Consider the following 14785-nt stretch of genomic DNA (forward strand, 5'->3'; position numbering starts at 1 on the left):
TACCCATGCGGCACTTAACGTTACGCATTTTACTGTTTGCTTTATTATTATTGAAAGGTAAGTTGCATACATCATGGTTCTTTACCTCTGAATACTTTAGTGTGCATCTCCAGAGAATAAGGATATCCTTTTAGGTAACCACAACGCAGTTATCCACTTCAGAGTTAACACGGATGTAACATTTTTATCTAATCTACCATTAGTAGATTAGATATTCCAGTTTTTGACTCCTTAATAATCCTTATAGCATTTTTTATCCTCCAGTAAAGAATTCTGTCTGCATTATCGGGTATGACATAGTACATAGTTGTTCTGTCTCCTTAGTTTCCTTGAATCTGGAATATGTCCACGGCCTTTCTTTGCCTTTGTGACGTTGACATTTTTGAAGAGCACCGTATTCCTCCTGCTCTTTTTGATCGAACATTCCTTATTTGGCACGTATCTGATGTTTCCTCACGGTTGGATTCACGTTGTGCTTTCCTAGCCAAAATTATACATGTGAGTTTGTATCTTTCTCAGGGATTCACATCTAGGGACACACAATATCCATCTGCCCTTCACCGCTGGTGTTGATTTTGTTGCTTCAGTCAAGGTGTTACCCACTTTCTCTGCTGTGTAGTTACCGTCTTTTTCCCTTGCACTAATAAGCAACCTGTGGGGAGACACTGTAAGACCACGCAGATACCCTGCACCCTATCACAGTTGCCCCTAGAGTTAGCATCCTGTGGTGATGCCTCGCAAACCTGCCGTATGAAAGGGGTTTTTGATGCTAAGGAATTCATGAAGCCCTGTCTGGATATTTGGTCATTTCGAAGCAAGAAGTCACAGCTTCCTCAGTCCAAGCCATGGTTTTTTGTTTGTTGGTTTTGTTTTGTTTTTTAATGTTTTTTATTTACTTTGAGAGAGAGAGTGCAAGAGGAGGACAGATGCAGGGCTCAAACTCAGGAACCCTGAGATCATGACCTGAGCCGAAGTCGGACGCTTCACCGACTGAGCCATCCAGGTGCCCCAGGCCATGGTTTTATGCAGACCATGTTAATTACTGACTGGTATGCTTAAGGGCAGTGAGGAAGGGACGCTGGGCTTGGCATCAGCAAACCAAGGTTTTACTTCTGATATCGCCAGTCAGTGGTCATCTGACCTACAGAAAGCTGCTTCATTACTTTGAGCCTTAGCCTCCCCTTCTGGCAAATGGGGACAAAGGATGGGGCATATGTAAGAACACTGGAAACTGAAATGACACTCAAGTGTGAAGAAGAAAGACATTTGCATGTTTTGAATATCTACAATATGCTCCAAGTTTTCAACCATTTTGCTATCTTATTTGAAGTGGACATTAACTTAGGTCCATTTGACAAATAGGAAACTAAGATTCAAGAGGAGTCATGTCACTCGCCTAAGGTCAGTCCAGTTTGTCAGACAGTGAATGCCTGCTATTTGACAGGTCCTTAGCTAGGCAGGGAGGCAGCAAAAGTGAATCAGACACACCCTGTCCTCAAGGCTCAAGGCACACACACAATGAGAAGACAGATCGTGAAAGCACATTACAAAGACGAGGGATAGCAGGTCCAAAACTAGAGGTATATATTGTGTGCCACGTTTCTTCAATCAAGAAATATTTAGAGTGTGCCTAGTAGTCTGGTAATTGGGGATACGGTGGCAAAAAGACAGAGACAGATGGGTGTGGTAGAACTTAGGTTTAGTGGGGAGACAGACAATAAACAAGTAAACAAATACATGAATGGGATGACCTTGCAGAGTGATAAGCGCTACGAAGAAACTAGAGAAGGGTGACGTGTTCAAGAACGTTGGCAAGTGCAGGGAATTTACTGAGCTCTGGATTTGTAGCCTGGGTTCGAATCACTCTGGAGTCTGTGTTCTTTCTGTTTCTCTGCACCATACAGTTCTCCTCCTGGGAAGCCAAGTCTCTAAAGCCATCCCTTAGGGTTCAGTTTACCTGGCTCGTTATCAGAGGACAGACGAGGACACAGGTTGAGACCACTAAACCCAGAGAAGACAGTTGCAGGTTTCAGCTGGCCTGAAAATGAAATGGGTTTTCTTTCTTTCTTTTTTTTTTTTTTTAGCAGGAAATTGCAGAAGAATACTCCGTTTCGAGGTGAACTTAACCATAATGGGGACATTCACCTGGCCCCCTTCTCTTAAGTTACCACCTTCCAGTGCTTTGGTCCTCTTGGGTGATGAGAGTTGGTGGCTTTGTTAATTCAGCTAAATGTAGTAATCAGAATAAATTTAGAAAATAAATAAGACACATAGAGATGAGGGAGAAGACAAAATTCAGGTTTTTTTTTTTTAAATGAAAGAAGATATTTCCTCTTTTATATTTTGTTAAATATTTTATAGCTTAGAGTAATCACATGGATCTACTGGGCTTCAAAGAGCTAGCAAGCCAAATACTAAGAAGTGGCTGTCGGGATTGAAAACAGAATTCTTCATCCATTCTTCTTTTTAATTGCCAATGCCAATAAAAGAAGGTAATGGAGTGTGTCTTTGTTAGTGCAGATGGAATCTAAATAGAACTATAAAGCAATATAATTCTCCCAGGAGTTAATCATATCTGGTCAATTGCAACAACTTTGAGAAATGGCTTAAGAACAGTAACATTAGTCCTGTTGGGATCCGTGGTCTCCAGTCCCTTCCAGCCAGGTGACTCTCCATGTTTGTCATCGGTAACATCTTTTTTGCTTGGCTCCTTAAAACAGTGTTGCCCCACAAGAAGTAAAAACTTAAGGGGCAGTAATTTTACAACGTAAGAGGTAGTAAGTCCAGAAACAACTGACACATCCAGGTGGTTACCTCAATAGTCATTCTTTATAAATATGGCATCCTTACAAGCTATAAAAATTCAGCCAGTTTTTCTTTCTAAATTTATCCTGAAAAATATACATATTCTAAAACTTAGAAAGTAATTGCAAATATATCCTAGGGTTCAAATTCCACATTCTTTACCTGACAGTATTTTATTTAATCCTCACAGTAGCACAGTAAGGAAGATGCTGTCTCCCCCAGTTGCAGAGGAAGAAACTGAATCTCAGTATTTTGGTCAGATCAGACACCTGGTATGTGGTCAAGGCTGTCTGATTTCAACACTGACATTCTCCCACCTCATACCCTGCTGCCTCTTTCTCTCACATTTCAAATTCATTCCATTGGGAAATCCTACCAACTTCGGTTTATCCACTATCTGACCACTTCTTGTGACCACCACTGCTACCAGTAATTTAAGCTGTCGCGATCTCTTGCCCTAGACATTCTGCAGTCCCTTCCTCCTCAGCCTCCCTACTCCCATCCTTGCCTGTAGCCCCAGTCGGCTCCCAGCAGTCACAGTCATCTCTTTAAAGCTAAATCAAGGACATTTTACCTCTCTACGGAAAAAAAATTCTCCCGTGGCTTTTCATTTCTTTCAGAGTAAAAGCATGAATTCTTAGGACCTACCATGTTCTGATTTCAGACGTTCCACATTATCTCGCCCCCTCCCAACCCCTCCCCCCGCCGCTATATCTCTGGTCCCCTTGAAGTTCCTCAAACACTCCAAGCACATGTCCACCTCAGGGCCTTTGCACTTGCTGTTCTTTCAGTCTAAAAGGATCTTTACCCAGATAGCCTTTTTGCTAGCTCATACAAGCAAAGATTGACATCTCTGTCACCACATCAGAGAGGTCTTTCTTGGTCACCTGCAGGAACAGCTGCTGTCACCTCTGTCGCTACTCAGGTTTACTTTTCTTTTTCCTTTTTATTATTACCTCCCAATATAGCATACATTTTTTACTGTTTGTAGTCTGTAGGTCCCCACTCCCGCCCCAGATGTAAGCTCTGTAAGATTAGGGACTTTCCTGTTGTTCACAGCCATATTCCACTGCCTAAAACAGTGTCCTACCAGGTGCTCAGGAAATATTTGTTGTTAAATAAATGCTTTTTGTGATATTACTCTGTTTCTCCTTTTGTTCTATGAATGTTAACATATAAATTCCACATATTCAGAAATAGGCCATTTGTAAGATTATCAGCCAGCCAGTGTTTATCAAGTATTTTCTTTGTACAGGGGCACCTGGGTGGCTCAGTCAGTTAAGGTCCAACTCTTGGTTTCGGCTCAGGTCATGATCACACAGTTTACAAGTTCGAGCCCTGCATTGGGCTCCATGCTAACAGTGCAGAGCCTGCTTGATTTTCTCTCTCTCTCTCTCTCTCTCTCTCCCTCTCTCCCTCTCTCCCTCTCTCCCTCTCTCCCTCTCCCTCTCCCTCTCCCTCTCCCTCCCTCCCCCCACCACCTCTCCTCTCTTTCTGTCCCTCTCCTGCTTGCTCTCTCTCTCTTTCAAAATAAATAAACTTTAAAAAAAGGGGGGAGGATTTTCTTTGTACAGAACATACAACATTTTAACCCCTTCATACGGGGCTTAGGTGTTAAGGTTTATAGGTAATGTTACCGTGAGGCCTTCGCTCAATGCCATGTAGTCAGGGATCTCTGCATCATCAGAGTGATTCCTTTTCCCAAACATTTTCTAGGAAGTCCAGGTAAAAAGCAACAGCCTTTTTGTGGAAATGCTCATCTCATGGTCTGCAAGTAAAATAACACAAACTCCAAAGCTAGGATCTAAGTATAGAGTTAGATCTTCTGGAGGATATCAGATCCTGAAATGGAAGATGAATACACAGATGTAAGGAGAAAAGATTCTCTAAAATGCCTCATAGGAGCCACAGCCTCTGCCTTAAGAATGTGAGCCAGTCACACTGTTGAACGTAATACTCCTAAAAGGCAGATGAGACATCGTGTCTAGAATTCCATATTGTGCAAATAGACTGGAGCCCGGTGCCCTCTGGATCCGTGTTTGCCAAAGCATGGTTGTGAGTTGTTCCGGTTGTTTCTATTCATTTATTATTAATTTTTTTAATGTTTATTTTTGAGAGAGAGAGAGAGGCAGAGCACGAGCAGGGAGGCTGCAAAGAGAGAGGGAGACACAGAGGCTGAAGCAGGCTCCAGGCTCTGAGCTCTCAGCACAGAGCCCGACACGGGGCTTGAACCCACAAACCATGAGATCATGACCTGAACCAAAGTCAGATGCTTAACCGACTGAGCCACCCAGGTGCCCCTGTTCTGGTCATTTTTAAATTCAAGAAGGCGTGTTTAGTACACAGGTGACGGTATGAGAGATACTTTATCACCTGAAATTACAAGGTTCAGTATTTGATTCTTGAATATCTGCCACACAGTGTTGGGCTCCATCTTTCCATTACTCCGTGATATGAAGTTCCAGTGGCCTTCCTTCCTATTCTGAGCAAGGCCCCCTAAATTGTCTTGTAAAGACCAAATTACCTAAGCAGGCTACTCCAGTGCATGAGAAAAGGGATACCAAGTTGTCTTCAGGGATTTTTTTTTTTCTTGTAAACAGGCTGAACAAGGACAAAACATCAACAGCTTTGCTTTATGGCCTAGTTAGTTATTTTCACTTTGGCATTCTAAGTTGGAAGACCAGGGCACTTGCCTGCACCTATGGCTGTGAAGACCCAGGTTGTTTCCAAGGAGTAGTGTTTATAGTGGCAAAGTTTTGAGCTTAAGCAAGTTGTAAAATTTGTTCTGCCCAAAATACTAACTATAGAAGGGTGAGTACACTCGACCAGTTCACTGTAATGTTTGCATGAGTAGACAGGAAAATGGATTAATTATTGTTTGGGGTTTCTTTTGTTTTTTTTTTTGTTGTTGTTGTTTTGAGAGAGAGAGAGAGAGAGAGAGAGAGAGAGGAGAGAGAGAATGTGAACAGGTGAGGGGCAGAGAGAGAGGGAGACACAGAATCCGAAGCAGGCTCCAGGCTCCCAACTGTCAGCACAGACCCCGACGTGGGGCTCAAACTCATGAACTGCGAGATCATGACCTGAGCTGAAGTTGAATGCTTAACCAACTGAGCCACCCACGCGCCCCCTTGTTTATTGTGTTTTTGTTGAAGTTTTTAAGGAGGGACGTAGATGACATTTTGAGTTACATTTCTTTTACAATAACTTGAAATATCCTTTTTATTTTTTTTAATTTAATTTATTTTTTTAATTTACATCCAAGTTAGTTAGCATATAGTGCAACAATGATTTCAGGAGTAGATTCATTAATGCCCCTTACCCATTTAGCCCATCCCCCTTCCCACAACCCCTCCTGTAACCCTCTGTTTGTTCTCCATATTTAAGAGTCTCTTATGTTTTGTCTCCCTCCCTGTTTTTATATTATTTTTGCTTCCCTTCCCTTGTGTTCATCTGTTTTGTATCTTAAATTCCTCATATGAGTGAAGTCATATATTTGTCTTTCTCTGACTAATTTTGCTTAGCATAATACCCTCTAGTTCCATCCACGTGGTTGCAAACGGCAAGATTTCATTCTTTTTGATTGCTGAGTAATACTCCATTGTATATATACACCACATCTTTTTTATCCATTCATCCATCGATGGACATTCGGGCTCTTTCCATACTTTGGCTATTGTCAATAGTGCTGCTATAAACATTGGGGTGCATGTACCCTTTCTAAACAGCATACCTGTATCCCTTGGATAAATACCGAGTTGTGCAATTGCTGGGTCATAGGGTAGTTCTATTTTCAACTTTTTGAGGAACCTCCATACTGGTTTCCAGAGTGGCTGCGCCAGCTTGCATTGCCACCATCAGTGCAAAAGAGATCCTCTTTCTCCGCATCCTCGCCAACATCTGTTGTTGCCCGAGTTGTTAATGTTAGCCATTCTGCCAGGTGTGAGGTGGTATCCCATTGTAGTTTTGATTTGTATTTCCCTGATGATGAGTGATGCTGAGCATTTTGAAATATCCTTTTTAAATTCTTGGCAAGTAACTAGACCTATACATTTATCTTGGTTTAGATAGATGATCTTGCTTAAGCTTCAGAATATCTAAAATTCTGGTCTAACCTCTCATATTAACACTGTCAACTTTCTGGTATAATTAATTTTCTGGACTGCAGCAGTGGAAGGGGACCCGACTACAGTTCTTCAGTGCTGTGCACACTGAGGTATTCTCTTGCTAAGTCACTCAGGAAATCTGTGTGCCCCTCCTGTGTGCTAGGTCTGCTCTAAGTACTGGCAATAGAGTGGTGATTAACGCCATGTTTTCTTAGGGTTTGTGCTCTAGAAATCACTACTGTCCAGTGCTTGGGTTTAGTTTTCTGTTGAGTGTAGCTTTCCTCCTGCCCCTGCCTCACACAATTCCAACACTTGAACCTCACTGCACAGCTCCCAGCTCCCTGAGAACATCACGCTCATTCTCTCTCTCTCTCTCTCTCTCTCTCTCTCTCCTTTTCTCTGCCCCTGCTATTCTCAGTACCCGAAACATTCTCCACTTGTTTGTTTACCTGGCAAACTCCTCCACTTTATTTAAGACGGAGCTCTAAAGTTATTTCATCTCTGAATCCTTTGCATCTTCTGCCAGCCCACGTTAATTGCCTTGACTTTAAACCACTGTCAGAAATTAATAAATACCCTTTCCAGAATTGGATTTGCATTTCTTTACTGGAAGAACATTGATTAAGTTGGGATTCCTAGGCATGTGTCTCCTGTCTCCACCTCTGGAGCTGGGAGGCTCCCTAGGCTATCTGGATGGGTTATCTGAATGGTGAGCTAACTTGTGCTGCCATCAAGTGGTTCAGCCAGGCAGTGCGACTTAATTCTTCTGCAAGATCAAACTAGTCCGATTTCTGCCATGTATCTACAGAGAGAGGGAGGGTGATAATCTCATTGTGTAATCGGGAGGTATGATTATCAGACCATATTCATCCTGAGGCACTTAAAACTTTATGGTACCCTTGGCAGGCTTGTGATACGTAAATGGGAACGTGTTTTTGATCTTTACTTTTCTGTAACCAGGAAACCCGAGACAGAGATGTGACACGGCTTGCTTATGTGCCTTCATTATTTGAGACAGAGCACAGTGCATATGCTTTCTTTGGCTTTGCTTTTGCTACTCAGCTTGGTGAACAACGTTTTCTTTCCTTATCCGTTGTATGAGCCTCAGCAAACATTTCATACTGTGTTAGTCTGAGATCTCTCTTCGGTTTGTGCTCTCATATACTGTATCCTTGCTGCAATATGGCTTTAAAAGTAAAGGCCTTTTTGACAAAATATTTTTGCTTTTTAAGTGGGAGATACATGGATAGTGACAAACAAATTGTCAAAAACCAAGAGTCACCTAATCAAAGTCTGCCCAGGTATGGAGGTACTTTGGGGACGTTAGTTTACTTAGTGCACATCTCAATTTTACTTCTGTACCTCTAGTAAAGTTTTTTATTTTGACCACCAGGTGTTGGGTCCTTTTCTTTAATAGAACTATCATTGTAATTTGTACTCTTTCCTCTCATGCATGTGTGATACACAGAATACATTTCCTCTTTGAAGAGACAAGCCCAAGTTACTTCAAGCTAGAAGGGTCCTTTTGCATCATGACTCAGTACCATTGTAATAGGGTTCCTTTATATTCTATGTTGGATCCTGTCCAAATATATCAAACATAAGCAATAGAGAACCTGACACTAGTTAAGTTCTTCTAACAGGTAGTGTTCAGACCTGTCATCCCACACCACCCCCATCAAGTGTCCCTTGCTTACCCAAGCTGTTGCCATATGGTCATAGTGTCTCCCCAAGAAAGAACAAAAGAAAGAAAAGGCGAGGTGGCCCTGTCTTATTAGTAGCAAAGTTTATAAAGCTCAGATGCAGAATGATAATAAACTAGGGAAGAAGAGTGGTTGTCAAAGGCTGAGAAAGGGAAATGCTTAGTTTAGAGAGACCAAAGCTGGTAGAACCATCCTAATGAACCACAAATTGTGAAGACAATTAGCATCCTCTCTTGAGGAGGATCAGATGTCAAAAATCTACGTGGTGGTTTTGTAATGGTGCTCAATTCAGAGTAGAAAGAGTATCCTATCTGGAATCTCTGCCCTTTAGATTTGTTCAGTGCCTTCTTTTGAAAGGTTCACAGACGTTTACTTCTGCTTATATTTAATACTTTTTCAGTCTCATATTGTTTCATTGATAGATTGCCTTGTTACAATTTACTTTATCTGTCAGGTATCCTCTCAAGCTGACTTTCCATGTGCTTCTCTCTCAAGATACACACTTTAGGTTTCACCAAAAGGTTTTTGCGTTTGTGCCACTGAGAGCAATCAGGCGTCATTAGATTCTGGATTAGTTGCTTTCCTAATTACCAGTGTGTTTTTTTGGGGGGCGGGGGCTGTTGCCTTTCTAGAGTGTCCTGCCATTCTTCATAGCTACAAAGCTGTCTAAAATCCGAAAGCCCACTCTGGATACGCCCTCTGCAGAGACCTTCGTGAAGTCTGCGATTAAAACGGTGGGCTTGCAGTCCCGAACCACTGGGTACCTGATCCATTCTCTTATGGTATGTAGATTTTCAAGTCTCAAATCAGTAGTTTGCTGTGGGGTTTTCATTCCCACTGAGTCACAAAATAGCATGTGATGTATTAGCATATATGCATTGTCTAGACTTACTAACAAGGCATCTGTGTTGTTTTGTTTTTAAGTTTATTTATTTTGAGAGATAGAGAGTGTGTGTGGGTGTGGGTGTGTGCACAAGCCTGGGAGGTGCAGAGAGAGAGCGGGGAGAGAGAGAATCCCAAGCAGGTTCCACGCTGTCAGCGTGGTTTTATTTTAGAAGTTACCTACGAAGAAAACAACAATAAAGTAAAACATAAGATCAGATGCTTTAAGTTAGCTCAAATTATAGGCTGTAATTACCTATCTCCCCATTTCTTTCCCTAGGGCTCGATAATTTCAGTCACGCCTACCTGGCTGTATTTTAAAATAACCACGAATATGGGCAAATCCACGCGGGCTCGCTATCTGAAGAAAGCCAAGAAGAATTAAGCATTGATAACTGCACTGAGTAGCTTGGCTGGGTGCACCAACCTACACAGGATTACGGCAAGACACCCCCCTCTCCAAAATCTGCGGTTGTCATTTATCAATTACTAATAAGGCTAAATGTTGTCATAATTGGGAGGAGAGCAGAAGTTGCTTTCAGGAATTCCAGACATATATTCTGGATACTACCAGGAGTTATTTTGAAGTTTAATATAAATGCTCATATCAAATGGACACAGAACTAATACTAGCAAGAACAGTGTAATGGGAAGGAACATGATTGTAGCAAATCACAGAACGACAGAGACAGACGTAATGCTTCAGTGGTTTCGTCTGGCCAAAATGCCAACGATGATGAGCTTTGTATTTTCTCTGAAATATACTTTAAAAAGTAATGGCCAGCTCCCCACCCCCCCCCTTTTTTTTTTAAACACTTTGGGGGAGTGGAGCTGAATTGATTCACTTATGGGAGGACATATTGCAATATACATCACTAGAAGGTTTTCTAAAAGTATGTCCCAGTTTGTACATTTATATGGAACTTTTTATGCTCAAAGGTAGCTGATCACATAAAAATAAGACATGAAATATGGAGTTCTTTTTGACACATGAAGCCTGCTAAAATATGCTTTCCTCTGATACATATTTCTTTTCAGTTTAAATGCATGTAAATACTGAAGGCTATATGGTATGATTTATAAAGGTAAATGGACCAGAAAGTACACTGAGATGGGCAGCCGCTTATGGTGTCACTAAAACGGTTATCCAGGAAAGTGGCTTGCTTAGTCCCCAGCCTCTTCTGTTTCTGCACTGCACCAATACTGCTCACATATGTGACCACACGCTATTCCCACAACAGTAATGATAACAGAGAAGTGGCCTTGTAGTTTTAAACTGATACCCTATTGATAGCAATATGACTAGTTTTAATAAAAGGTGATATAACCATGGTGTTGATTGAAAAAATGTATTTCTTTCGTATTCGAAATTAAGGCTGTTTTTACACTGGCTTAATATAAATTGAGACTTACTTTTATCCTGCTCCATAACTTGTTTGAAGGAAATCATCAAGAAATAATTCAATATTGTGAAACATGCAATACAGAAGATAGGTCTTTACCAAGGCTGTGGTTCTTAGGCTCTGAGTTTTAAGCACTAGGAGATTTGTCCAAAAAAAAAAAAAAAAAAAAAAGTAAATTGCAGTGTTTAGGCGTTTCTAGCTTTTAATTTTGCCAGCTGAGGACGTAAAATAAAAACAGGAAGATCCAAAGTACTATCTGCTGTTAGCATCATTATATAGTTGAAAAGGCATTTTAGTACCAAAAAAAGTAAGAACATAATCTCAGAATCATTTAAATTGAATTAACTTAATTTTATGAAAAACACACTGCCTTTTTTGCTCTCATTTTGTTGTAGAAAGGTGAAGCCACAGTGACCTGGGCAATATTTTATTTTACACATTGGTTTGTTAATGGTTGCAGGTGATAGCTTTCAGTGGAGAGTTGGTAGAACCAGGAAGGGATTGATTTACAAGCGTACAAGATACTTCCTCTTCTGTCCGAGTTAGAAAATAGTTGCATTCTGATTAGGAAATCCCTTAGCAATCTCAAAACTTCTGAAGCTATAGCTTTTGCTACTTCAACTTGGCAGCTAGTATCTCTTATATTTGACACTCAGGTTTGCAGATAAGTGCATGAAAGTCTGTTTCCAGGCACATGAAAAGAAAAAGCTCATGAAAAGAGAAACCACCGTATTCCAAACTTTCAAAATAGCAGAGCACAATTTTTAGACCTAACTTTATATCAACTTGATATTATAGTCTGATATGTGCCAGGTAAGGTCTGAACCTGAAAAAAGGAGAATAAAAGAGACAGGTAGATTCATATAGAATCAGCTCACCTCACAACACAGTGAGCCAGATTTTCATTTCCTGTTCTTCCATTGTTCCCACATGGTAGCACGGGGGCGGGGCGGGGGGCACGGGAGGAACTGCCCTACACACATGATGACGTTGCCATTCTCATTTGTCTTTGTGCTCATCCCACGTGCACTGGGAATGAATACAGATGTTCTGATCATTCTCAACTTCCTCAGATGTGGTCCTGTCCTAAATGAAGGAGGCCGTCTCATTTGATACTTAGTGCAAGAAAATCGGATAGCACTGAATTTTCTAGGGAGCGAACATTAGTGTGACACCACACAGACGGTGTCTATGTGGTGTGAGAGAGCTTTATTGTGATGACAATGAAATGAACTTTAAGTAGCACTCTAAGTGTTTAAGTCTGTTGACACCAAAAATTACCTGAGGTTGAGATGGTCCTGGGTTCTGCTACCTTCTCTGGAGTTTACCAGCATGAAAAGAAATCATCAGAGCTTTTTATTGAATATGTTGGAAACTGATTCAATTTAAAAAAATTTTTTAAGGACTCACTACTTTGTACTTTGATACTCCTCTCATGATGAAAACTTATAAATGTGGACAGAATTTAAGTTCCCTTGTGTAATGTAATTCTGTTGAGGATTATATGGAGACATCTAGTAATGGAACACTGTGTAGCATGTACATAAACATATTACATCAAACAATGTTGATGTGATGATGGCATATTACAGCTTGTTCACTCTCCTTTTTACATGCGTCACTGAAAAGCAAGCAAAATGGGTAGGACAAAAGGATGTAAGGCAGGCTTGTCTTCCTAATTACAAAAGTTTCTAGACATACTGTTGTGTGCGTTTATTGAGCACTAACCATGTGCTCTTCTGGATGCCAGAGAAACTATAGTGAACAAAGCAGACAAAAACTCTTGCCCCTGTAGAGCTTCCATGTGAACGGGGGGAAGGGGAGGCGAGCAAATTAGGGAGACAGGTTAAAAAACAAGCAAATAAAGAAAAATAATAACATAGTATAAGTGCTTTATGCTATGGGGGGAACATGAAGCAAGGTAATGAGGAGGGGGAATCCACGTATGTAGGGTAAGGGTGGGAGGCTTGTGAATTTAAATAAGGTACTCATGGTAGGCCGTGGAGAAAGGTGGCATTTGAACAGTCCTGGGGAAGCCTTTCAGCTATGTGGGAGAAGGGCATATCAGGCAGACCAGCCTGTGCAAAGAACCCAAGGAGAGCGTGTGCCTGGTATGTTCCAAGAATAGCTAGGAGTGCATACATATACTCAAAGTGTATGCTAGGTGAACTCTTCCTTGAAGATTTCAGAGATCTAGGTTAGTTATGACTTTCTACCATAAAATCACCTTTTCGTTCTTGGTTATAATTCACGATCTTTGTATTGCTGAATTCAATTTGCTGGTATTTTATTTGGAATTTTTGCATCTCTATTGAGAACATTGGTTTGCAGTCTTTCTCCTACTTGTCTGGCTTTCATATCAGTGTTATAAGTTCATTAAATGAGCTGGGACGTGTTGCTTATTTTACTATGCTCTGGAAGACTCTGTAAAAGATTGGAGCGATCTTTTTCCGTCGAAGCTTATAAAACCATCTGGCCCTAGTATTTATTTGTGGGAAGATTCTTAACTACCGATTATGTTGCTTTAATGGTAAATAAGACAACTCAAGCTTTATACTTTTTCTTGAGTTAATTTTGAAAAAAAAATTATTTCTAAACATTTACTCATGTTTCCCCCCCAGATTTATTAACATAATGTAATTCAAGGTATCTTTGTATTTTTTAAGCTTTCTCTTTCCTTTACCAATAATCTTTGTGTCCTCTCACTTTCTTTTCCTTGACCATTTTGCTAGAAATTTGTCTCCTTTATTAGTTTTAATGTTTATTTATTAATTTTTGAGAGAGAGTGAGCATGTGAGCAGGGGAGGAACAGAGAGAGAAGGAGAGACAGAAAATCCCAAGCAGGCTCCGCACTGTCAGTGCAGAGAGCCCAATGTGGGGCTTGAACTCAACCCATGAACCGTGAGATCATGACCCGAGCCAAAGTCAGATGCTTAACTGACTAAGCTACCCAGGCACCCCCTTTATTAGTTTTTAAAGAACTATCTTTTGGCTTTGTTGATCCTCTCTGCCCTTTTCACTTTATGGTCTCCTGATTTTTGGCAGTTTATTCTGTTATTTTTCTTATTTCATAAATTGAACATTTCATTCAGGTTTAATATTTTTTTCTATTCTGACATAAACATCTACTGTTCCAAGTTTAATTATCTTTTGCTATATTCCACAATTTGTGTGTGTGTGTATACATAAACATGTATATACACATTTTTTTGAGTGCTAATATTGAAATTTACATTAAGACTTCTTTGACCTATGAATTGTTTAGAAATGTTTTTATATTTACTTTTTAATGTTTATTCTTGAGAGAGAGAGAGAGAGAGAGAGAGACTGAGTGCGAGTGGGAGAGGGGCAGAGAGTGAGAAGGAGACACAGAATCCGAAGCAGGCTCCAGGCTCTGAGCTGTCAGCACAGAGCCTGACGTGGGGCTTGAACTCATGAACAGCGAGATCAAGACATGAGCCGAAGTTGAACGCTTAACTGACTGATTAACTAACCTAATCAAGTAGAAATATCAGAAAAATTGAGGGATATTTCACAATATAACCAGCTTATATTTGTCAAAACCTTCAGATTAAAGAAGACTGAAGAAATGTCACAAGTAAATGTTACATGATCTTGGATTGAATCTTGGATTAAGAAATTTTTGAGACAATGGGTTAGGTTTAAGTAAGGTCTGTAGAATATATAATAGCATTGTATCAATGTGAATTTCCTCAGTTTGATCATTGTACTGTGGTTATTCAAGGAAAAGCCCTTGGTTTTTAAGAAAATGCACACTAGAGGGGAGCCTGTTAAGCATCTGACTTCAGCTCAGGTCATGATCTCACAGTTCGTGGGTTCAAGCCCCACTTCAGACTCTGTGCTGACAGCTCAGCATGGAGCCTGCTAA

At 40.6% G+C, this 14785-nt stretch overlaps 1 protein-coding gene across 1 annotated transcript in view; it reads left to right on the top strand.

The window, feature by feature from the left end:
* The window catches only part of HSD17B12 (hydroxysteroid 17-beta dehydrogenase 12), a 167185-nt gene extending 153887 nt beyond the window's left edge, over nucleotides 1-13298 (top strand). The window contains exons 10-11 of the mRNA XM_042904154.1: nucleotides 9244-9393; nucleotides 9774-13298. Coding sequence (XP_042760088.1) covers nucleotides 9244-9393; nucleotides 9774-9878 — 255 coding nt within the window. The 3' untranslated portion in view covers nucleotides 9879-13298. The remainder of the gene's footprint in view (nucleotides 1-9243; nucleotides 9394-9773) is intronic.
* Nucleotides 13299-14785: the final 1487 nt, after the last annotated feature.

This window comes from Panthera leo, chromosome D1 (assembly GCF_018350215.1).
Source record: "Panthera leo isolate Ple1 chromosome D1, P.leo_Ple1_pat1.1, whole genome shotgun sequence".
Taxonomy (NCBI): domain Eukaryota; kingdom Metazoa; phylum Chordata; class Mammalia; order Carnivora; family Felidae; genus Panthera; species Panthera leo.